The sequence below is a fragment of the Scyliorhinus torazame genome, chromosome 3, assembly GCF_047496885.1.
Source record: "Scyliorhinus torazame isolate Kashiwa2021f chromosome 3, sScyTor2.1, whole genome shotgun sequence".
NCBI classification, from domain to species: domain Eukaryota; kingdom Metazoa; phylum Chordata; class Chondrichthyes; order Carcharhiniformes; family Scyliorhinidae; genus Scyliorhinus; species Scyliorhinus torazame.
Genome location: NC_092709.1, coordinates 167,984,427 through 168,008,577, shown reverse-complemented (window position 1 = coordinate 168,008,577; position 24,151 = coordinate 167,984,427). Strand labels below are relative to the sequence as shown.

At 41.7% G+C, this 24,151-nt stretch overlaps 1 protein-coding gene across 2 annotated transcripts in view; it reads right to left on the bottom strand.

Moving 5' to 3' along the window:
• rbpjb (recombination signal binding protein for immunoglobulin kappa J region b) overlaps window positions 1–24,151 on the bottom strand; it is a 152,120-nt gene that overhangs the window by 63,304 nt on the left and 64,665 nt on the right. For both annotated transcript variants that reach the window (XM_072496526.1, XM_072496527.1), the window contains exon 4: window positions 3,823–3,988. In XM_072496526.1, coding sequence (XP_072352627.1) covers window positions 3,823–3,988 — 166 coding nt within the window. The remainder of the gene's footprint in view (window positions 1–3,822; window positions 3,989–24,151) is intronic.

Genomic DNA, 24,151 nt, shown 5'->3' with positions numbered 1-24,151 from the left:
AAGTTGGGAAATCCAGTTTCGTTCCTTTGTGACTTTGTAGTAGTTTGATACAATCGAGTAGCTTGTTCAACCATTTCAGAGAGCATTTAAGTGTTAAATGGGTGACAGTGTGTGGGGTTTGCATGTTCTCCACATGTCTGTGAGAGTTTCCTCTAAGTGCTCTGCTTTTCTCCCACAGTCCAATGATATGCAGGTTGGTTGGTTTGGCATGCTAATTTTCTCCATGGCCATGATCAATGCTGCAGGATTACAGGGATAGGGCGGGAAATGGCCTAGGTAGAGTGCTCTTTCGGAGGGTTGGTGCAGACTAGATGGGTTAAAATGGCCTTCAGCACTGTACGGATTAGATAGGTCTCAAACCATACGTTGCCCAGACCAGGTAATGACTACAGGTTTCCTTCCATAAAGGACATTAGTGAACCAGACAATCATTGATGGTTTCATGGTCACCATTAGACTAGCTTTTAATTCCATATATTTTTAAGCATTTGTCCACCAGCTGCTTGCATTTGAACCAATGCCCTGACAGCATTAGCCTGGACATCTGGGTTACTAGTCCAGGAACAATACCACAAAGACACCATCTCCCTTTAATATTCTAGTTAACTAATTGTAATTACCAGAGCCCAATGGAGGCTCACTATGTCTCTACTTGACATTTCTTTGCTTGATCTTGCTACAGAAATGGGTAAAAAGCAATACATTTTTTAGAAGTACATTAGCCAAGAGAAAGAACACTCGGCACTTCATGCAGTTTTTCATACCTGTTAATGTTACAACTCTTAAATTCTAAGAATATGGATTCAGTGACACAATTACTACATCCATGCCATCAGAACACTCAAATGTATTCAATTTGAACATTGACCATTTTAGACAATACTTTTTATAATTTCCTTTTTATAAAGATTCCACTGCAGCGACATCACAAGCAGCTATAAACTCCCCAAGTCATCGTTGCTGTAGTTCATTGATTAACCACTCATGTCACTCTGGCACAACAGTAGCAAGTAATTGCAAATATTTTGAATGTTAAGATAAGCACATACATGACTGCTTCTATTTGGAAATCAAGTTTAGATTATTTTTTGTATAATGTTACTCACTCAATTGAAATCAAATTTAGGGAAATATCTGGAATATATCAAATTATAGAATGTTACAGCACAATCAGCTCATCACATTTGTGCTAGATTCTTTCACAGGTCAATTAGCTTAATTCCATTATTCTGTTGGTCCTCTTTCCCAGCAACTACTTAAGTCACTTTGCAAGAAGATGCTGCGGTGGAATTTATTTGAAAAATAAATTGTTCATAGCTCTTAAAGTGTTGTCCAAAAGTGCTTCAGGCAGTTGCTTGATTGTCAGGTTTTCCCTCTTCTTGGCTAATGGGTTTCTAAAAAAAATTATGGCTTCTTTCCATTTCTGCAGCAAGACCAACTGTTTCAATAAGTTTCTGGCAGAAGGTTATTCTCCACGTCAGTTTTTACTAAGTATCCTTTCTGCCATGATTATCTTTGTGCTCTCTTAACATCTCACTAAGCCAGAGATGTACCTAATCAAACCCGTCAGAATCTCTCTCTGGTTGGACAGTAATCTGCTCAGCCATAGTGCAAATGGTTGAAACTTTTCTTCATAACTTCAATTTTGATTTGTGATAACATTTGAGCTGAATTTATGTTACACCTTCTCGTGGCTTTGTTTCCTGTCTATAAGGGGATCCTTAAACCTGTACACCAAAAGCAATTTAACTAGACTACTGCACAAGTTTAATATTAACTCCTGGTTTGTGTATTCAAGGCATCCAGAGAAGCCGGATTTTGCTGATGCTGCCTCAATGGTTTCTATTCTCGTCACAACCCTTAGGAGACCATTTGGAGAGATAATCCTTCAGACTTTTCTGGAAAATAGTAGCAACATCCAAGCTTCCGACGTAAGCAAAGCAATGCCATATTACCCTGGACTATCCTGCTGCTCCCTGCATAATAGACATTCAAGGCTAATTGCTAAAGAAGTCTTCGCTACCCACTTTTGATTTCCATTCCTATGAGCAATTGATCAACAAATCAATTTCAGACAGCAATGTGCCTGACATGAAGACAGAAGTATCTTCAAATCAATGCTTTATCTAAGGCTTTCAAGTACACCTCTGGGGGAATTCCAGTCTTTCTCTAAGTCAAACATGTTTCTTCTATTCGTAAAGAAGAGTAAGTGAATGGATGGTTATAAAAACCATACACCATAAGTGTAGGTCTCTGATGAAATTTGTAGTGAGGCAACAACATGTGCCTAAAAATATCATGAAAGGAGAAACTACAGAAAAAGCTTGCGCCAAAATATAAACTTTAAAACCATGAATTAGCAAGAACCAACAATTACATGGAAAATGAACAATCAATCCGTTCAAAATAGCTAAACCTCAACGTGGGCTGCTGAAAAAAGTACTGATAGAACGAAGACACAAAATATCAATACAAAAAAAATATAACTTGCAAGCTGCAGAAGTTTGAGCCAATTTTTCAGAAGTAAAATGACATCAAAACAGCTTTCAGTGTGGGAGACAATAGATTTGCTGCAAGTGAAGGAGAGCAGCATGAATCTTCAAATAAAGCTATGTTACTCAATAGCTCAAGGGTTGGTCAACTGGAGCAGAAACATCTCAAGAAAGTGTCTATTTGCATATAGAGATTGAGCAAATAATCAAATTCAGGTCATAGGAACAGCAGTGGGTCAAACAGCTCCTTACACCGAATTAGATCATGGCTGATCTGCATCTCAACTCCATATGCCAACCATGGTACCAAAGAAAATATGTTGATCGGCCTTTAAAGCTCCAATTGTTCCTGCTTCAACAGCACTTCGGGAGAACAATTTCAGATTTCGATTACCATGGGTAAAAAAAATGTTTTCTGCTTTCTCTCCTAAATTACCTATTCTAATTTTAGAATTATATGCCCTCATTCTTGGTTCCCCCACCAGAGGAAAATGTTTTTCTGAAGCTAACCGATTGAATTCTTCTAACATTTCATAACCATGATCAAATCACCCCTCAATCTTCCACACTCAAGGGTATAAAAACATGTTTATGCAACTGTCCCCATAGGCCTCTAAATTCCAATGTCACTCTTGTGAATCTGCACCCCATTTAATGCCTATATACCTGTCCGGAAGTATGGTGCCCAAAACTGAATGTAGTATTCTAGATGGGCCCTACAAATCTACGCCATAACTGCCCCCTCTTTGTAACCCAACCCCCACTTGAGGTAAAGCTGAACATTTCATCAGTCTTTTTAAAAATTGTTTTTGTACCTGTTCAGTTAACTGAACCACTAACAAGCCACACACAAAAACTTATTTTATATGCTGATGTTTTTAATCTTCGTCACTCGATCCATCTCAAACCGTGTAGCTGTATGCATCAGGCAACTGTTTCCCTTTTCATTTCTATTAGCTTCCTACTGTAATCAGGAAGGAACCTTTCTCAAGCAAAACTACACAAAAAAGGAGCATGGTGACACGTTTCCTGCACAATTTAATTTTTATAAGAATCTTAATTTTGGTCAATAATACCAAACACTCCTAAATCACAAATGGCACAGGAAAGAGTCCACACAGATGATCCTGTATTGTGCTGAACAAATGCTGTCCTAATCTCAAGATATCACTAAATGCACAGAATATTGTTTTTTAACTATACTTTTTTATGTTACCATTAAAGCATTCAACTTTAAATTCATCCTTTGTTTACCTTTATACTTTCAACACTAAATCATTATTGTTGTTTAGCAGTATCCAAGGTCACGTAAAATGCCTCCTTGTCCTACCTTTCCTTCCAGGTTAAGCTGCTGCATTTCTTGGTCACTATTTCCAATCCCAATAAATGCGCATGGTTGCGATTCTTGTTCGTTGCATCCATCTCGTTCCATTTGATCTTTCTTTTTCTTCCATCCACTGCCCATTAGGTAAACACACGGAGGGGGGCAGAAAAATCTGCAACATAAAGCACTCTTAGAACTGTCAACTTGTGTAAAATGTTAGTCTCTGGATTGAAATACAGGACTAACATTCACCCTCAATGGCATTTAACACGACTCATTACCTTTAACCTTAACAACCTAATGAACTTCCTGGAATGTTCAGAGTTTGCATGTACAATGGGCAATTCAAATGGATCAAATTAATATTCAACAGCCACCAAACCACACTTTCACTCAAATTATAATACTACTGAACCATTACAGGTCTTTTCTTTACTAGCATTCCTAAATCAGTCCATTCTCTGGCACACAATTCCATCTATAAATTCTGAATATAAATGATAAATTCAATAGCATTTTGACAAGCACACATGTATCACTTTAGCAGTTTTGCTTTTGTCACTACAGATTAATGAAGTGCCATTGTTTCACAGGTTGAACGACCAACACTATTGTTCTCTTCTGTGGCTCTACAATGTATTGTAATTAAATGAGCTAAATAAATGAATCATCAGAAGTTAGGAGTACAGGAACTGTTAACCATGTATTATCAGGGCAGCACGGTGGCGCTGTGGTAGCACTGCAGTCTCACGGCACCAAGGTCCCAGATTCAATCCCGGCTCTGGGTCACTGTCCATGTGGAGTTTGCACATTCTCCCAGTGTTTGCGTGGGTTAGTTAGTGTATGTTAGACTGCTGCAGTCATGTTTTAAAATAAATCCTAGTTTGAAAGGCAAGTATATTTTAGGAGCCAGGGTGCAATTAGCCATCATAAAAAATTTGTGCATTGCAGTTTTGTTTTGATTAAGAGGATATCTGGGGGAGTTAGTTAATTTTACAGCTTGGTGAGATGATGTCATTGCTGGATGGAGCTAAGACATCAGGCTTTTTGAGAAGGCATTTTCAGTTCAGTTCTGATTTGGCTAAAGTCAGTTAGTCAAAAGAGATTAACTGTATTTAAAGCAATGCAGGCTTGTCTTGAGGACAAGGGGAGCTGAACCAAACAAGTTGCAACGGCTTTTGAAGACATACAGGTAGAGTTTCTGCATGGATCTGACCAGAGTTAGATCTTTTCTGTAAAGCAGTGTCAAGAGATCTCGTTCTCAAAGAATATCTCTGTAAAGCATGTCTTCCTCTGTGCCATTGGTATTTAAGGTGAGAGCAGAGATGGTTTATTTTCTTGTTATTTAAATGGAAATAAAAACAGCAATTAAAGATATTGTATTCACTGTATTATTTAAGGAGCAATTGTAAGCTATTTTCTGGTGTGATGTTAAAGATTTTACTACTGTTAGTAATAAAGTTTGTTTTCCCTATTTATTTGTGCAATTACTCCTGGAGCGAAGAATCTTACAAAATTAAAATTAAATATTGGGATTTCTGTCCAGCATCCTAGCCACTGTTGGGGTCTGGTCTGGGATCGTAATACCTTGCTACGTTGCTTGTTCCTGCAGCCGTCTTGCGGCTCTACCTTCAAGACTTTTCACACACAAATGTGACGTAGTACATTTTGATTGGAACAATAGGGACATAATTTGATAGGCGAAAGTCTAGGTGGGGCTGAGTAAGGAAGAAAGGAATCATGGGAATACAAATACATCAATCACTAAAAATAATGCCACAGGTTAGCAAGGCCATAAAAAACAAACACCTGATTTCATTTCTGGATGATTAGAATTTAAAAGTAGAGGAAGTTAAGCTAACCCAGAGTGAACCTTGATTAGACGACACTTAAGGGTACTGTGCGCACTTCTGCTCACCAGATATTAGAAGGATATAGAGCCAATGGAGTGTGTACAAAGATTTGCAAGAATAATAACAGGAATGCATGGGTACTCAGATGAAGAACGGATTGACTGCCTGGGTCTCCTCTCTTGAAAAAAAAAAAAGGCTAAGGGGTGACCTAATAGAGATATTTATTATAAATGTGTGGAAAACCTTAACTAAAGTTCAAAGATATACAGATTAGGTGGGTTAGCCATGGTTAATCCGCAGGGTTATGGGGATAGAGCAGGGGAGTGGGCCTAGGCGGAGTGCTCTTTCGGAGGGTCAGTGCAGACTTGATGGGTTGAATGGCCACCTTCTGAACTCTAGGTAGGGATTCTATCAATACAAGATAGTCACCAAGAAAGCCAATTCAGAAGAAACTTCTTTACCCAAAGAGTGCTGAGAACGTAGCACTCACCATCACAGTGGTTGAAGCAAACAGTACAGATGGATAAAGGGGAAAACTGATAAACATATGAGGGAGAAAGGAATAAATAGTTACGACAGTAGATATAGAGGAGGAAAGATGGGAGGGTGTTCGAGTGGCGCATAAATACTGACTTGGGCTGGTTTGGCTAAATGATCCTTTGCTATATAACTACATAATCCATATAGTCCATCTATCTCAGCGTTGGCCATCAAATAGAATTTCTGTAGTTGGCAAAGATCCATGAGCTTTGGTGATTATTGATCTTCAATTGAAGAATACGCATACCTCCTCCTTTTAATGAAGACTTAATTGTGTGTGTGCCTTCTATAAAACTTCATGGGTCAGGATTTTAAGTAATGTCAATAACTTGGTGTCAATTACACCAAACTGCTAAACATTGACAAAAGCAATTTACTGGCACTTTATATTTGCAGGCCTCCTATCGCTGCTGACACCTGCAGTACACATCCAATCTGACTCCCTGCTCTTCGGCCTCCTCAACTGCTGGACCTGCTGTTTCGCTCACTTTTGTGTCTCTTCCAAACTTCTTGCTGCAAACATTCAATCCCTCGGACTACCCTATGCCATTGAGTATAAATTAGAATTCTGCACATGCCCAGTTTCAAGTTCAGGAACCTCAGACACAGACTAACTCAGCTGAAAGTATAGTTCTGTTATATTTGGCTTCTCCTGTCTTATATTCCACCAGCCACCTCCACCACTCAACTCTCCCTAAAGTGTTGACCCTCTTATTTACAGAAACACACTATCCACTTGAATCAGTTAAAGCAATAGGCTAGCACTTCCAAGTTTTGTTTTTTATTGGAAACTGAACGTTTCATTTTTCTGCAAGCATAACGTGTAGGATGATTATTCTTGGGCGATGACAGCTATACTATGGTTCGGAAAGGAGCTATCGTCAGATGATGCCTCTTACGTGGATAATTGGAGCACATTCTGGGGAAGGTGGGACCTGTACAGACAGGACGGTTTGCACTTGAACCAGAGGGGCACCAATATCCTGGGGGGAAAATTTGCTACGGCTCTTCGGGGGGGTTTAAACTAATTTGTCAGGGGGGTGGGAAAACAAGCTGTAGTCCAGAAGCCAGTGTTGAGAATAGTGAGGTACTGAGACGGGTACCAGAAGCCAGTGTTGAGAGCAGTGAGGTACTGAGGAGGGTATCAAGGTCGCAGGAGTGTACCGGCAGACAGGAAGGTGGGTTGAAGTGTGTCTAATTCAATGCAAGGAGCATCCGGAATAAGGTAGGTGAACTTGGAGCGTGGATTGGTACTTGGGACTACGATGTTGTTGCCATTATGGAGACATGGTTAGAACAGGGACAGGAATGGTTGTTGGAAGTTCTGGGGTATAGATGTTTCAGTAAGAGTAGGGAAGTTGGTAAAAGAGGTGGAGGAGTGGCATTGTTAATCAAGGATAGTTTAACGGCTGCAGGAAGGCAGTTCGAGGGGGATCTGCCTACTGAGGTAATATGGGCTGAAGTTAGAAATAGGAAAGGAGCGGTCACGTTGTTAGGACTTTTCTATAGGGCTCCAAATAGTAATAGAGATGTGGAGGAAGAAATTGCAAAACAGATTATGGATAGGTGTGGAGGTTTCAGGGTAGTCGTCATGTGTGACTTTAACTTTCCAAATATCGATTGGAACCTCTATAGGCCGAACAGTTCGGATGGGGCAGTTTTTGTACAGTGTGTGCAGGAAGGTTTCCTGACACAATATGTGGATAGGCCGACAAGAGGTGGGGCCACATTGGATTTGGTACCAGGTAACGAACCGGGCCAAGTGTTAGATTTGTTTGTGGGAGAGCACTTGAGATAGTGACCACAATTCGGTGTCTTTCACTATTGCAATGGAGAGGGATAGAGCCATACGGCAGGGCAAGGTTTATAATTGGGGGAGGGGTAATTATGATGCGATTAGGCAAGAATTAGGGGGCATAAGATGGGAACAGAAGCTGTCAGGGAAAGGCACAAATAAAAAGTGGAGCTTGTTCAAGGAACAAATACTGCGTGTCCTTGATAGGTATGTCCCTGTCAAGTAGGGAGGAAATTGCCGTGTGAGGAACCATGGTTCACAAAAGAGGTTGAATGTCTTGTCAAGAAGAAAAAGGCAGCGTATGTAAGGATGAGAAAACAAGGTTCAGTTGGGTCGCTTGAGGGTTACAAGGTAGCAAGGAATGAGCTAAAAAGAAAAGGGCTTAGGAAAGCTAGGAGGGGCATGAGAAATCCTTGGCGGGTCGGATCAAGGAAAACCCCAAGGCTTTTTATTCTTATGTGAGAAATAAAAGAATGACTAGGGTGAGGTTAGGGCCGGTCAAGGACAGTAGTGGGAACTGGTGCATGGAGTCAGAAGAGATAGGAGAGGCGTTGAATGAATACTTTTCTTCAGTGTCCACCAAGGAGAGGGGCCATGTTTTTGAGGAGGAGTGTGTGATACAGGCGGGTAGGCTGGAGGAGGTAGAGGTTCTGAGGGAGGATGTATTAGCAATTTTGAAAAGCCTTGGGGTCGACAAGTCCCCTGGGCCAGATGGGATATATCCTAGGATTCTTTGTGAGGCAACGGATGAGAATGCAGAGCCTTTGGCTTTGATCTTTGGGTCCTCACTGTCCACGTGGATAGTGCCAGAGGACTGGAGAGTGGCGAACGTTGTTCCTCTGTTCAAGAAAGGGAATAGGAATGACCCTGGTAATTATAGGCCGGTTAGCCTTACTTCGGTGGTCGGTAAGTTAATGGAAAAGGTCCTGAAGGATAGGATTTATGACCATTTGGAAAGATGCAGTTTAATCCGGGATAGTCAACACGGATTTGTGAAGGGTAAGTCTTGCCTCACAAATTTGATTGAATTCTTTGAGGAGGTAACCAAGTGTGTAGATGAAGGTAGAGCAGTTGATGTCGTTATACATAGATTTTAGTAAGGCGTTTGATAAGGTTCCCCATGGTCGGCTCATGAAGAAAGTAAGGAGGTGTGGGATAGAAGGAAATTTGGCCAATTGGATAAGTAACTGGCTATCACATAGCAGAGGGTGGTGGTGGATGGAAAAATTTCAGACTGGAGACCAGTTACCAGCGGTGTACCACAGGGATCAGTGCTGGGTCCTCTGCTATTTGTGATTTTTATCAATGACTTGGAGGAGGGGGCAGAAGGGTGGGTCAGTAAATTTGCTGATGACACCAAGATTGGTGGAGTAGTGGATGAGGTGGAGGGCTGTTGTAGGCTGCAAAGAGACATTGATAGGATGCAGAGCTGGGCTGAAAAATGGCAGATGGAGTTTAACCCTGATAAGTGCGAGGCGATTCATTTTGGCAGGAAAAATTTGAATGTGGATTACAAGGTCAAAGGCAGGGTTCTGAGGAATGTGGAGGAACAGAGAGGTCTTAGGGTTCATGTCCATAGATCTCTGAAGGTTGCCACTCAAGTGGATAGAGCCGTGAAGAAAGCCTATCGTGTGTTAGCGTTTATTAACAGGGGGCTTGTGTTTAAGAGCGGTGGGGTTATGCTGCAACTGTACATGACCCTGGTGAGACCACATTTTGAGTAGTGTGCGCAGCTCTGGTCACCTCACTATAGGAAGGATGTGGAAGTATTGGAAAGGGTGCAAAGGAGCTTTACCAAGATGCTGCCTGGTTTGGAGGATAGGTCTTCCGAAGAAAGGTTGAGGGAGCTAGGGCTTTTCTCTTTGGAGCGGAGGAGGATGAGAGGCGACTTAATAGAGGTTTATAAGATGATGAGAGGGATAGATAGAGTGGACGTTCAGAGACTATTTCCTCGGGTGGATGTAGCTGTTATAAGGGGGCATAACTAGAAGGTTCAGGGTGGGAGATATCGGAGGGATGACCGAGGTAGGTTCTTTACTCAGAGTGGTTAGGGTGTGGAATGAACTGCCTGCTGTGATAGTGGCGCGGTTAGTGGATAGGCACATGGAGCACACCAGAATGACAGGGAGTGGGATAGCTTGATCTTGGTTTTGGACAAGGCTCGGCACAACATCGAGGGCCGAAGGGCCTGTTCTGTGCTGTACTGTTCTATGTTCTAATCTTCGGAGAGCAACTGCATAGATACTTAAATAACCATACTACAAAGTTGTGCTGGGCTTTTCAGTTACCCTTACTTAATTATGATGCTTGCTGAAATGCAAAACTTTGTTTGTGCAAGTAGAAATTATATAATTGAATTATTGAGTTGTTGCGTTGTCTACTAGTCCAACAAGAAATTATACAACTCTGAGAATAAACAAATGATAACTCGTCAATTGGAGTTATGGAGCCCCTAGATGTGAGAGAAGGCAGTTTCATAAACAATCGTTGAGCCTAGAGTGAAATAAGGGATGGCCTGTAAGATCAAGGACAGAGGCACATGCAAAGGCACGATAAGACACGGGGATAACATTGGGGTAGGCTATTATCCCATGGTTTAGACAAAGAACTTAACATACTATTGGGCATTTTGTAATAAGCTAAATCTATATAGGGCAATACGGTCCTGTCAATTAATCCCATTCAATCCCTGAAAAGGATATTAAGTCAGAGATTTTGGGAGGCCTTAGTGCAGTAGGCAGTAGAGAGGTTTATCAGGATAGATCCATGCGAACACACCTTTTGTTTGTTTGAAAAGTCATGGAGACTGACCAACAAATGAAATGACTGACTGAGCTGGTCAGGTACCAGCTGTCCGACCCGACCTGGATTGGTACTCACTACTTGTGCCGAAAAACCACCAAAACAGGATATACCCGTGACACACATTGAGTGTAGCATTTTTATGGTGTTGTCACAGACAGAGATATCCTGGGGGTATGGGGGAAAAAGAGAGAAAGTATTGGAAGTATCAAAATATACCTCACGTTTGCTTCCTCATCCCAGTAAGGCTGTTGCAGACAGTAAAGATTAAGCAGAGGACCTACCAGTCCTCCACTATGGTAAGTAGCCTAGGAATCAAAATACTGGAGCTGAAGCCATCCAATACCCAACATTTGCCATGCCAACTGAACCGTTTTCGTCATAGTAGAGTCTTTGAGGTAAAACTAGTTGCGTCAGAGTATCAGATATAGACCATATGATGGCAAGAGAAATGTAGAAATTAAAAGCAAGATTGATGAATTTTCCCAGTTGTTCATTACCACTCCGTCTTTTGTTCCATGATATATTTGTTATCTCATTTTTGCCTGCTTTCTATGCTCTCCCAGACCTTCTTTTGTTCTACCTCACCCTCCCCTATCTCAACAGCATGAAGCCCAACACATTCGTACTCCCTTTAGTTCTGAAGTCATATTTGACTATCTCTCTGCCAGACCTGCAGAGCGTTTCCAGCACTTCAGATTCCCAGCGTCAGCAGTATTTTGATTTTACTTCAATTAGTTTTTAAAATGTCTCTTGGCAAAGAATTTTGTTTTTCTAAAGCGTCACAGTAGCATGAATGTTAAAACTGTGCTACAATAGTGGATATAGAAGTACACAATTCCAATACAAATTACTCACCTGTGGTCATTAAACAAAGGATGTCAACGTAAGCTGTTGTTGGTTTCCTGCTGATGTTAAATCACACTACATTAAATTCTTAGAACTTAAAACTAAGTATTGTGGTTAACCGCTGAACACAATCTTTGCCAGAGTGCAAGAAAAGTTGCACTAGCTAAACTTCCCATTGCTTGTTTTGATCATTTTAGCATCTGCATTAAGGTGTTGGAACATCTTTTGAATAGCTTGGTTGCCATGTTTCTTAGCTACATGGGAACCCAACCTGTTTTTAGTGCTTAAAAATTATTTTTTTCCCCTCAAATCGTGATTTAAAATCCATGTAATGCATGATTTCTGATCACAAGCAGAGTAAACAAGATGGAAACTTACCTCACCCCAATTATATCACAATGGGGAGTTCATAGTCAATTCTAACCACAGCACCGGCTAATGACTTTCTGAGGTAACCCATATATTAAGAATCAGCTCCAGTGACTTTCTATTGATATTGAAAATCCACAACATTTAGCACAACCTTTGGTGAGCTGCCTTCTTGAACCGCTGCAATCCATCTGGTGTTGGTACACTCAGCTGTTGGGAAGGGAGTCCTGGAATTGTGGCCCAGTGATGTTGAAGGAACAGCAATACAGTTCCACCAAGATGGTGTGTGATTTATTGATGCAGATGGTGAAGTGTTCATGCACCTGCAGCCCTTATCCTTTTGGTGGTAGAGCTATTGGATTTGGAAGGTCCTGTCAAAGGAGCCTTGAAAATTATTGTAGTACAGCTTGTAGGTAGTGCTCATTGCTGCCACAGTGCATCCTTAGTGGATGAAATGAATGTTTTAAGGTGGATGGGGAGCTGATCATGGAAGATGCTTTTCCCTGGTTGGTGTCAATCTTCTCAAATGTTGTTGGAGCTGCACTCATCCAGGGAAGTGTTGGACAGGCTCTGATGAGTCAAGAGGTGAGTTAGTCGAGAGGTGAGTTGCATGCCACAGAATTTCCAGTTTTTAACCTTGCTCTTGTAGCCGGAGTAGTTATATGGCTAGTCCAGTTAAATTTCTGGTGAATGGTAAACCCCAGAATGTTGATGGTAAGAGATTCAGTGATGGTAATGCCACAAAGTAGACAGTTAGATTCTCTTACATTGGGGATGGGCTTTGCCTGGGACTTGAGGCACAAATGTTACTTGCCACTTTGCAGCCCAAACTTTTCACGGTCTTACTGCATTGCGGACATGACTGCTTCAGTATCTGAGGATTGCTGATGGTACTGAACATCGTGCGATCAATGGGAATCTCATCAATGAAGCATCTGAAGATTGTTGGGCCGAGTGCACTATCCTCTGGAAGTCCTGCAGCGGTGTCCTGGGACTGAGATGACTAACCTCCAACAACCATCTTCCTTTATACTAGGCATGACTCCAATCAGTGGTGAAGCCCCACCTCAATTCCCATTGGCTTTAGTCTTTCTAAGGTTCCACACTCAGTCAAATACTACCTTAATTCAAGAATAGTCACCATCACCTCATCTCTGGAATCAGCTTTTTCGTCCATGTTTGGACCAAGGCTGTAATGAGGGCCAGAGCCAAGTGGCGCTGGCAGACAAAATAAGCAGGTCTGTACAAGTGCACTGCATCCCTCTGCCCCTGCACCCCATTTTCTACTCATTCTCTCGACCAACCTGTATCACTTCACAAGATGAAATACCATATACCATGTGTCTGCCCATTCCAGCAGCCTGCCCACATTGAATCTATTCCTATCCTCCACACAGTTCATAAATGAGACTAGGTTTTGTATGATCTACAAATTCTGACATTGTGCCCAGTATACCACATGAACAAACAAAACAGTTGTCCGAGCATCAACTTCCTGAGCAAGCCCACTCCTCCAATCCGAAAAATAAACATTCACCAGTACTGTTTTATGTCACTCAGCCTATTTCATGTTTATGCTGCCACTGTCCCTTTCAATCCATCGGCATTAACGCTTATCTCTGTTATCAGATGCCTTTTCAAAGGCCACATACACCACACCAACCCAACTACCCTAATCAATCCTCTCTGAAATCCTCATCAAAAATTCCAAGTTAGTTAAACATGTTTTCCTTTGACAATTAATGCTAGCTTTCTCAATAAATCTCCATTTGTCCAGTGACTGTTAATTTTGTCCTGGATTATCACTTTAAAAAGCTTTCCCACCACAGAGGATCAGTGGTCTGTATTTGTTAGGTTTATCCTTGTGCCTTTTTTGTGCCTTTTTTGAAGATGTGATATTTACAATTCCTCAATCCTCTGTACCACCCTGAACCCAAGGAAGACTAGAAGATCAATGCCAGTGTCTCAGCAATTACCAGCCTTGCATCCCTGAAGAATCCTGAGGGACATCCGATCTGGCCATGGTGACATCAACTTTTAAGTACAGTCCAAAACCTCCTCTATCAATCTTCAGCCCATCCAAGTCTCAAGCAATTCCTCTTTCACTGTGGCTTTCATAGAATGTCTTTCTTGGTAAAGAGAGATAACAACAAAAAAAAATATCCTGGCTAGTAAGTCTAGAACACACTCAGAATAAAGGACAGACTATTTAAGACTGATAGGAGGAGCAATTTCTTCAAGGTGGTGAATTTTTGGAATCATCTACACCAGAGGATTATAGCAGCTCAACCATTGAGCAAATTCAAGGCAAAAATCAATAGTTTTCTGGACACTATTGACATCAAGGGGTAGAGGGGGATACAAGTAGCACTGAGGTAGATGATCAGCATTATCTAATTGAATAGTGGAGCAGGTCTGGGAGCTGAATGTCCTACTTCTAAGTTCCCAGAAACCTGCACTGTAAATCTAATTTTGACCTTATTGCATTCCCTCTTTGATCCTATCTGACACCTTACTATTTCTTGCTCTCCTCCAATCCTCTGTGTACCTTGATTCTTCTTTCTAATGTTACATGCTGGTTCCCATCCCTATTGAATCAGTTAAATCAGGCTCAACAGTACTAGCAAACTGCCCCACCAGGACAATAGTCCCAGCTCTGTTGACGTGCAACCCCTCCAGCCTGTATATATTCTACCAGTCCTACTGTCCCAAAGTCTAAAGCACTCCCACTACTACACCATCTTCCCAGCCATGTATTCCTCTCATCTATGCCCTCATTTCTATGCTCACCAGTGTGTAATACTGCAAGTAACCTAGAGATTGCCGACATTGAGGTTTTGTTTGCTAGTCTTCCTGGTTAATTCACTCAAGCCCACTCCTCCATTCAATCTGACCATGGCTGATCTTCTGCTGCAACTCCACTTTTCCACTGGATCCCATGTCACTTTATTTCCTGAGACACCAAAGATATATTTCAGCCTTGAAGATACTCAATGATGAAGCATCCATAATCCTCTACGTCCAGAGCTCCAAAGATTCACAACTGAATGGAGATATTTCTCATTCAGTCCTAAATGAAGAGACTGTATGCTGAGACTGTGTCCCTGGATTCTAGATTTCCCAGCCAACAAAAACAACCATTCACTAACTAAAAAAGAAAAATGCAAAAGAGTTGGACAATTAACAGAAGTGTTACAGTGGAGAGGCGGCCATTCGGCCCATAGTGTGGCGCACCAGCTTTCCGAATGAGCAATTCACTCAGTGCCATTCTCCCATCTTCTCCCCTTAACTCCTGTACATTCTTCTTCATTTTTAGATAACTGTCTATTTGCTTTTTGAATGCTTCATTTGAACCTGCCTCCATCACATATTCAGGAAGTGCATTCCTGATCTTCATCACTCAATGCGTCAAATTTGTGCTTCTTTTGGTTCTTTTACCATTAACTTTAAATCGTCAAAAAAGGGGGCTGAAGCATGATATTACGGTTATCCTCGAGTTTTCACCTTGCTCTTCCAAAAAACTTCAAAATAACAATTTTATTATGATCAATTCTAAAACCACATCATTTGTCTCTGGCATAATGTAATTATGTTTACATGTACTAACTAAGCTTCCGAAAGGAGAATTAGGACATGGCAGGTAGAAAGAAAATTAGATATTGGCACCTCCTTTTGAAAAGGAATTAATTTGTCTACTTCATGAAATATTTTACTAGCAATGTCTTTGAAATGGGCGTAGGCAGGAGAAGAGGAGTCGGGGGAGCAGTAAAGAGTCTTTAAAAAGATAGATGCAGTGGATCATGTGATGGCTGCACGGGAGCAGCTGCTTTCACGAGGTCCGGCTCTGCTCATCTTTTTATCCATTTGCGTATTTATTTTTGTCTTTTCTTCGTCTACGTGAATTGTAGGTCAGTGTTTAAGCCTTACTGAGTCGAGCTGAAAGGCTTTAAGGTTGATTCGTGGCAACTGGAAGTTGTGGTGGGGCCCTGTTTGTGGTGGCATAGCTACTTTTAGGAGGTATGGTGTTCATTGGCGGATGATGGCTGCCAGCGATGCAGTTAATCCACCTGAATGACTTGAACAGAGGTGCAAAATGTCAAAACCCAGTTCCAGGAGTTTGCGAGGTGTCTTTATGACGACAGTAGGTGGTACCTGAGCAGGTTCTTCAGAGAGACGACTGTCCTTGGTGGGAGCCTGCCTTTGCGTGGTTGGAGTCTTGTTGCATGGCCTGTCGTCCATCCTGAGGGATACGGACGAGGACGAGGGGGAACTGGTGAGAAGCCCTGCTGAGCTTTGTGTCCCAGTGAGATGGTGGAGAGGTTCCCGGACGAGGTTAAGAACTGACTGCTGTTTTGGGAATCTCGATCTGAAGTGCGGGCATCTCAAATTCGATGGGGTTACCTTACAACCTCTGGTTCTGTGCAGTCTCCCGTCCTGGTGTGGGTTTCTCTCCATCTCTCCGACTCGGACCAGGTTATTTTCCTCTTGGCTCTTGACCCTTTTTGCCCTATTAGGGACAATGTTGGTGGTTTGACCATCTGTTTTGTCTTGGGCCGGGAAGTGGTTAGTGGAGGGTTCAATTTTTCACTCATTGCGATTGCTCTAACACTCTTTTTACTTTCTCTGTGGAAGACATGAGTCTAGTTGTGTCCAACCCCCTCCTTGAATGCGTCTTTGTGTTTTGCCAACTTTAATGTGAAGGCTGCCTGTTTGGTCTGGGTCTAGAGAAGAGTTTAAATTGCACTGCAAGAGTTAGCCAAATTCCCTTTAGAACTGGGGTTCTCGAGTATGGTTTTCTTCTTCTACCATTGTTTTTTTAAAGCTATGGGTGTAATGTCGGTCTAAATTGTTGCGGTTTCCTATTTGGGTGCAGACGGGTCATTTATCTGTGGGGGGAACCTGTTGGGGATTGTGACTCATTCAGTCATGGTGTCCCTAACACTGGATTGAATGACTGTCGTTTTGGGCTGTACTTTATTTACATTGACATCTGCTGTTGTTTTTTTTGCGCGAGTGTACAAAATTTGATAGCAGTGAAAGGGGACATGAATCAAAAAATTATAGTAAAATCCATTATAACCATATCAAGAACAATCTATTCACAAATAAATGGGGCAATGTGGAATACCCTGCGGGACAAAAAGCGGAGGCTTGGTATAAATAGTTGCTTTTCAGAATGGATGATAATAAATACTGAAGTCCATTTCCCTCTCTCTCGCTCTCTCTCTCCCCCCCCCCCCCCTCAAAGTCCGCCCACAACGGCCAGTATTAGGACCACTGTTCTTTTGATCTATATTGATGACCCGCATCTCAAAATACAAAGCATAATTTCAAATCTGCAGATGACACAAAACTCAAATATAGTAAATTCACCATATCAAGCGCAATTAAGGATGAGCAACAAATGCTGACCTTGTCAGCAATACTCGCATCGCATTAAGGATTAAGGAGGATATCAGCAGACTTCAGAACAGCATAGATAGGCTTGCGAAAGTGGGCAAACACATGTCAAATGGAAGTTATTGCAGATAAGTGTGAAGTGATACATTTTCAGAATGAGGGGCAATCTTTGAAGGTGACAGGATAACTTGATTAGGCTTGGTTAAAAATAATTCTGGGATCCTTAACTTTATAAATTGAGGTGTAGAGTATAAAAGCAAGCAATTATGCTGAACTTGTAATCACTGGTTGGGCCTCAGCTTGACTATTGCATCTAATTCTGGGCAACATACTTTGGGATGTCAAGGGCTTGGAGAAGGTATGTTCCGGGGTTGCAAAGAAATTAGAGAAGCTAGGATAGTCCTCCTTACAGCGGAGATGGTTATGGCAGCAGAGTTTACAGAATTCATAGATCATAGCGTTTAACAGTTTGCTGAATTTTGATAGTTTTGCCCTATTTACTACTTTTACTAACAGGAAAGCCTGTAACCAGGGGCACAGGTTTAATAAGGTCAATGCAAAAGAACCAGAGAGGAGATGAAGGGTTTTAAAAAGAATTTACACAGTCAGATACAATCTGGATTACATTTCTTGAATGGATTCTGGAAGTATGTTTGATAGTGACTTTTAAAAATAAATTGGATTAATACTTAAATAGGACATTTTGTGAGATAATGGAGATAGGGTTAGAGAATGGGATATCAGATATCTAACCCAATAGCTCTTATAGAGAGGACAATAGATTGAATGGCTTCCTTTTGTGCTGTATAGTTAGAGTAAATTTAAATATTTAAAATGTAGTTAAGTGCTTAGTTGGTGAAGAGTATCAGGGAATATATGCATAAAATACAGGAATTGTGGATACAATAAAGGTGCCATGGCAAATAAAACTGATAGAGCAGACTCAATGGGTTGCATGGCCTCCTCCTGGTCCCATGTTTGCTACTTATTCAATCTGTCTCCAATTCTTACTTCAGAGCTGTAATCCACATGCATTATGGCCTGCTGTTCTTGTGTTAATTATTTCAGCCTTTCCCATCTAATGGTTTGTTTTCACTGTAGTCAGAATATATTCAAATTCAAGCAGCACCATGTTTAGAAAGTGATGGTTAACTCGATCCACTGCACGGAGCTCAAATGAAAATAACAAAGCAATGTCAAATTCCTGAAGCTACAGGCCAGTACTGAGTGTAGACATTTTAGGTGCATGAAGTTGGAAGTGCAGTTGGCAAATGTAATTTAATTGCTGGCAACTCGTGGTGTTACTCCATTTCCATTCAGGATCAAACCTTTACTATTAAAATAATTAGGATTACAACAAAAGTGAGAATGGGTTCATCTGTAGATATTAAGAAAAACAATTCACATACATGTGCCAGAAGGTCATGGGTTTACTTGAGACACGAGCACAAATTTAGGCTCATATTTCAGCACATGAACAGGTGCCATAGTATCGCAGATGGTTTTTTTAAAAGAGACTTAAATTAAGACACTGTGTACCCTCGCTGGTTATCATAAACAATCCCATTGTACTGACCACTATTTATGCCTCAACCAACATCAGAATAGATTAATGTAGCCAGTTATCTCATTGTTTTGAGGAACCTTGATGTGCACAAATGTTTTCTTACATTACAACTGGGTTGGTTTAGCTCAGTTGGCTGGACAGCAAGTTTGTGATGCAGAAGGTAGTCAACAGCATGGGTTCAACTCCTGTACTGGCTGAGTTTATTCATGAAGGCCCTGCCTTTCGAACCTTGCTCCACGCCCGAGGTGTGGCGACCCTCAAGTAAAATTACCACCAGTCAGCTCTACCCCCTCTAAGGTCACCTGGAACTATGACGACTTTACTTTTACTTTAGGTCTAAAAATTGCTGTATAAATGCAAATCCATCTAAAAGTATCAAATTAAGCCTTTATCTTTAAACCCATCTACAATTGCAGCAAGCATGTTAATTTTGCTTTGATGGACAAAAGGTGAAGCATTGTTTTTTGGTTTTCATAAACAGCCATTACAAATGATAAACATGTAACAAATCAAGACTGTGGAGCACATTAGCTATTTCATCTTTCATACTGAGGTCATCCTAAGTGGATTACTCTATCAATTCTTTGCTGATTTTCAAATATTAAATCATCCTTGGTAATCTGAACCCTGTGTTATCTGTCTTGTTTAAGACCATAGTCATTTTGCCACCATTTCTTGAGCTTAACCCTTTTCCTGAATCTGAGTTGAGGCAAACAAACTTTCAGCTGCTTATTCTTATGAACAACTTTTTCCAAAGAGTGAAAAACAAGAGTTGATACAGTTATAAACAAAAAAAAGAATATTGTAGACACGGATTACCCACCGCAGGACTAGCTGCATGCAATCTACCGGAAAACTCACTTCAAGGCGCATACAATGACTACCCAAAATTACAACAAAAGTTAGGTTACGGTTCATGCAAAGAAATTCAAGAGGTTAATCGATTGGTTGGCAAATGTTTTGCTCATTTATCTTCAAAACTTTAGTTAGTTGTAAGGTTTTATTTGTTGTAGTAAGGTTTACTAACAGTAGAAATTGTAAAGTTTAATTTATTTAATTATAGATTGATTAAAAATAAATTAACACATATACAAGGGAGGTGACGTGTTGCCAGGGTGATTTAGGACATCCAAGTTTGCAGTAAACGGCTGTGGTTTGAAATGTTTCAGCTCAGGATCATTGAGTTGGAGGCTGAACCACAGACACTGCGATGCATCAGGGTGGGAGGAGAGAGTGAGAGACATCCCTTAGGATAGGGTCTACTGGGGACAGTATTGTCAGGAAAACAGACAGCTCTCTGCAGCAAAGAGAGAGAGAGTCCAAATGGCTGCGTTGCCTGCCCGGTGCCAGAATTCAGGGCATCTGCTCTGGGCTGCAGAGGAACTGGTAAGGAGGAGGATCCAATGGTCATGGCTCATGTAGCTACCAACAATACAGGTAGAACTAGGAAAGCGGTTCCGCTGAAGGAATAGGAGTAGCTAGTGGCTAAATTAAAAAGCAAAACCCTAAAGGTATTACTATCTCAGCCACAAGCAAATTGTGATTTACTCAATTTTGAGAGTTAAATGGAAGGTTCAAAGATTGGTGTGGGAGAAATGAGTTTCGATTCATGGGGCACTGGCAGAAGTACTAGGGAAAGTAGGTGCCCATGAGAATGTCACTTCAAGAAATGTTTAGCTGCTCATGTTACTGCAGTGATGTCAGAGTGGGTGGAGCTGGGCTCTGGCTCTGCTTTTTAGTTTCACTTTGAGAAAAGCTTGGGTGTGTCTGTGTTTTTTTGGTTTCGTTTCAGTGTTGGAACTGAAGCCAGACAAAGCAGGTGTACTGTTGTTCTCTCTGCTATGAAAAGACTATCTCTTGATTATTTGGTGAATTCAGAATTATAACTGTATTCAGTAGTGAATTTAAACCTGATGTGCTTCTGTTAAAAGATGTTTCTTTTGTCTTCTGGATGTTGTTTGGGAATTTATTAAGGATTACGTAGTGTATTCTTTGGGGGTTGTATTTGAATTAATGGTTGCTAAGATGTTCACTATGTTTTAGAAAGGTTAACTTGGGTTAATAGAATAAACATTGTTTTGCTTTAAAAACAACTTTTCCATTTCTGTTGTACCGCACCTGTAGAGTGGGCCGTGTGCTCCCCATACCACAATCTATTAAAAGTTGTGGGTCAGGGGAACTCCATGATACACTTTGGGGTTCTCTACACCCTGGCCCACAGCATAGGAGTCGTACCATTGAGGTGGTCTTCACTTGTGCCTTGCTGGGGCAAGTGTTCTGGTGATTCAGATAACTAAGGAGGTACAGGGGGCTTTAAGCTAAATCATGAGGAAAGGGATCATGTTTTGGAAGATGTGATGAATTAAAATAGAGAAATCAAGGCAAGAGACGAAGGCAAGGATAAGGAAAGTGATGATCAGATGGTAGGAAGGGGCAGAGTGTACAAACTAATGCACCAGCAGAGAAGGCAAGGGGGTGCAAAAATAGTAAAGAGACACAACTAAAGGCTCTGCATCTGATTGCACTTAGCCTTTGTAACAACATGGATTAATTGGTAACACAAATAGAAATAAATACAGACGATCTGATAGCCATAAGACATGGCTGCAGGATTACAAAACTGGGACCTGAATATTCAAGGATACATGACATTTAGGAAGGTAGGAAAAGTTGGATGGGCAGCTCCATTAATTAAGGATGTACAATAGAGAGATTATCTTAGTTCTGGAGATCAAGGTGTATAATAAATTTGAGTAGAGCTGAGAAATAGTAAAGACGAGAAGTCACTTGTGGGAAAGGATATTGGAGAGATGCCAGAGGACTGGAAAACCACAAATGTGATCCCACTATTTAAGAAAGGCTGCAGGGATAAGCCAGGGATCCACAGGCCACTGAATCTCTTGTCAGTGGTGGAGAAACTAATGGAAAAAATTCTGAAGGAGAGAATCTATCTCCACTTGGAGAGTCAAGATTTGATCAGGAATAGTCAGCATGGCTTTGTCAGAGGGAGGTCATGCCTAACAAATTTGGTTGAATTTTTTGAGCACGTGACTAAGTGTGTAGATGAGGGTAGAGCAGTTGATGTACTTTACATGGATTTCAGCAAAGCATTTGACAAGGTCCCACATGGGAGACTTATAAAGAAGGCAAATGCACATGGGACTCGGGGGATCTTGATAAGGTGGATTCAAAGCTGGCTGAGCTGTAGGAAAGTGAGGGTGATGTCAGACGGCTGCTTTAGTGACTGGAAGCCAGTGTCCAGTGGTGTACAACAGGGATCAGTGCTGGATCCCCTATTATTCGTCATTTATATAAATGACTTGGATGACTATGTGGGGGTAGGATCAGTAAGTTTGCGGTAACAAAGATAGGACGGGGGTTAACAGTGAGGCTGAGAGTCTTGGATTACTGGAAGATACAGACGGGATGATCAAATGAGCAGTAAAGTGCAGATGGAATTTAATCCTGAAAAGGTGAGGTGTTACACTTTGGAAGGAGCAATTTGATAAGGCAATATTCAATGAATGGCATCACACTGGGAAGTCCTGAGGAACAAAGGGACCTTTGCGTGTTTGTAAATAGATCTCTGAAGGCAGACGGGCAGGTTATTAGGGTGGTGAAAAAGGCATATGGTACACTTGCCTTTATCAATCATGGCATAGATTACAAAAGCAAGGAAGTCATGTTGGAGTTATATAGAACATTGGTGAGGCCACGACTGGAGTAGTGTGTGCAGTTCTGGTCGCCACATTATAGGAAGGATGTGATTGCACTGGAGCGGGTGCAAAGGCATTTCATCAGGATGTTGCCTGTGATGGAACATTTAAGTTATGAAGAGAGGTTGGATAGGCTTGGGTTGTTTTCGCTGGAGCAGAGAAGACTGAGGGGTGACCTGATCGAGGTGTACAAGACTATGAGGGACATGGACAGGGTGATAGGGAACAGTTGTTCCCTTTAGTTGAAGGGTTGGTTACGAGGGGACATAAATTCAAGATGAGGGATGGGAGGTTCAGGGGGGATTGAGGAAAAACGTTTTTACCCCGAGGGTGGTGATGGTCTGGAATGCACTGTCTCGGAAGATGGTAGTGGCACGCTGTCTCAAATCCTTTAAAAAGTACCTGGATGAGCACTTGGCAAATCTTAACATTCGAGCCAATGAGCCAGGAGCTGGCAAATGGGATTAGGATTGGCAGATCAGGTGCTTTTCAAGCGGTGGTGCAGACTCGATGGGCCGAAGGGCGTTTTCTGCACTGTATATTTCTGTGATTCGAATTCTGAGAGGGAGGGGGAGAATCCAGTTATTGTAGTCCTCATTGGGACAAGGCTAGGAAAGAGGACCCATTTGGGGAATATCAGGAACTGGGGAAAAATTAAAGAACAGGTTCTCAAGGGTTACAGTCTCTCGATTAATACCCAAGCCACGTGTAAATTGGTATAGGGGTGAGAAAATTAGGGAAGTAAACATGGTTAAAGGAGTGTGAGGGGGAAAAGGGGTTCCGTTTCATGGGGCACTGGCATCAGTATTGGGATAGGAGGGATCTGTACCGTTGGGATGGTCTCCACCTAAATCGATCTGGGACCAGGGCCCTAATTGAAAGGATAAATAGGGTGGTCACAAGGACTTTAAACTAGAAAATGGAGGGGCCAAGGGGAGGGCTCAGGGCAAGTGTGTAGCTAAGGCAGGGTAGTATTAATGGGGGATTTGAACTTACACATCGATTGAGAGAGGCAGACAAGCACCTGTCAGAAAAGTAGTGAAATTCTGGAATGTGGCCGGGTTAGTTTTCTGCAGCAATAACATTGAATCCTTAGTGCAGGAGGCCGCCATTCGGCCCATCGTGTCTGCACAGACCCAAGAGCCTCCACCATATCCCCATAGGGCAGTAATCCCCCTAGCCTTTTGGATACTAAGGGCCAATTTAGCATGGCCAATCCACCTAACCCACACAACTTTGGACTGTGGGAGGAAACCGGAGTACCCGGAGGAAACTCATGCAGACATGGAGAGAACATACAAGCTCTACAGTCACCCAAGGCTGGAATTGAACCCAAGTCCCTGGTGCTGTGAGACAGCAGTGCTACATGATGCAACAAGGGGACAGACAACATTAGATTTAGTTATGAGTAATGAGCCAAGCTGTGCACAAACATTTATCAAAT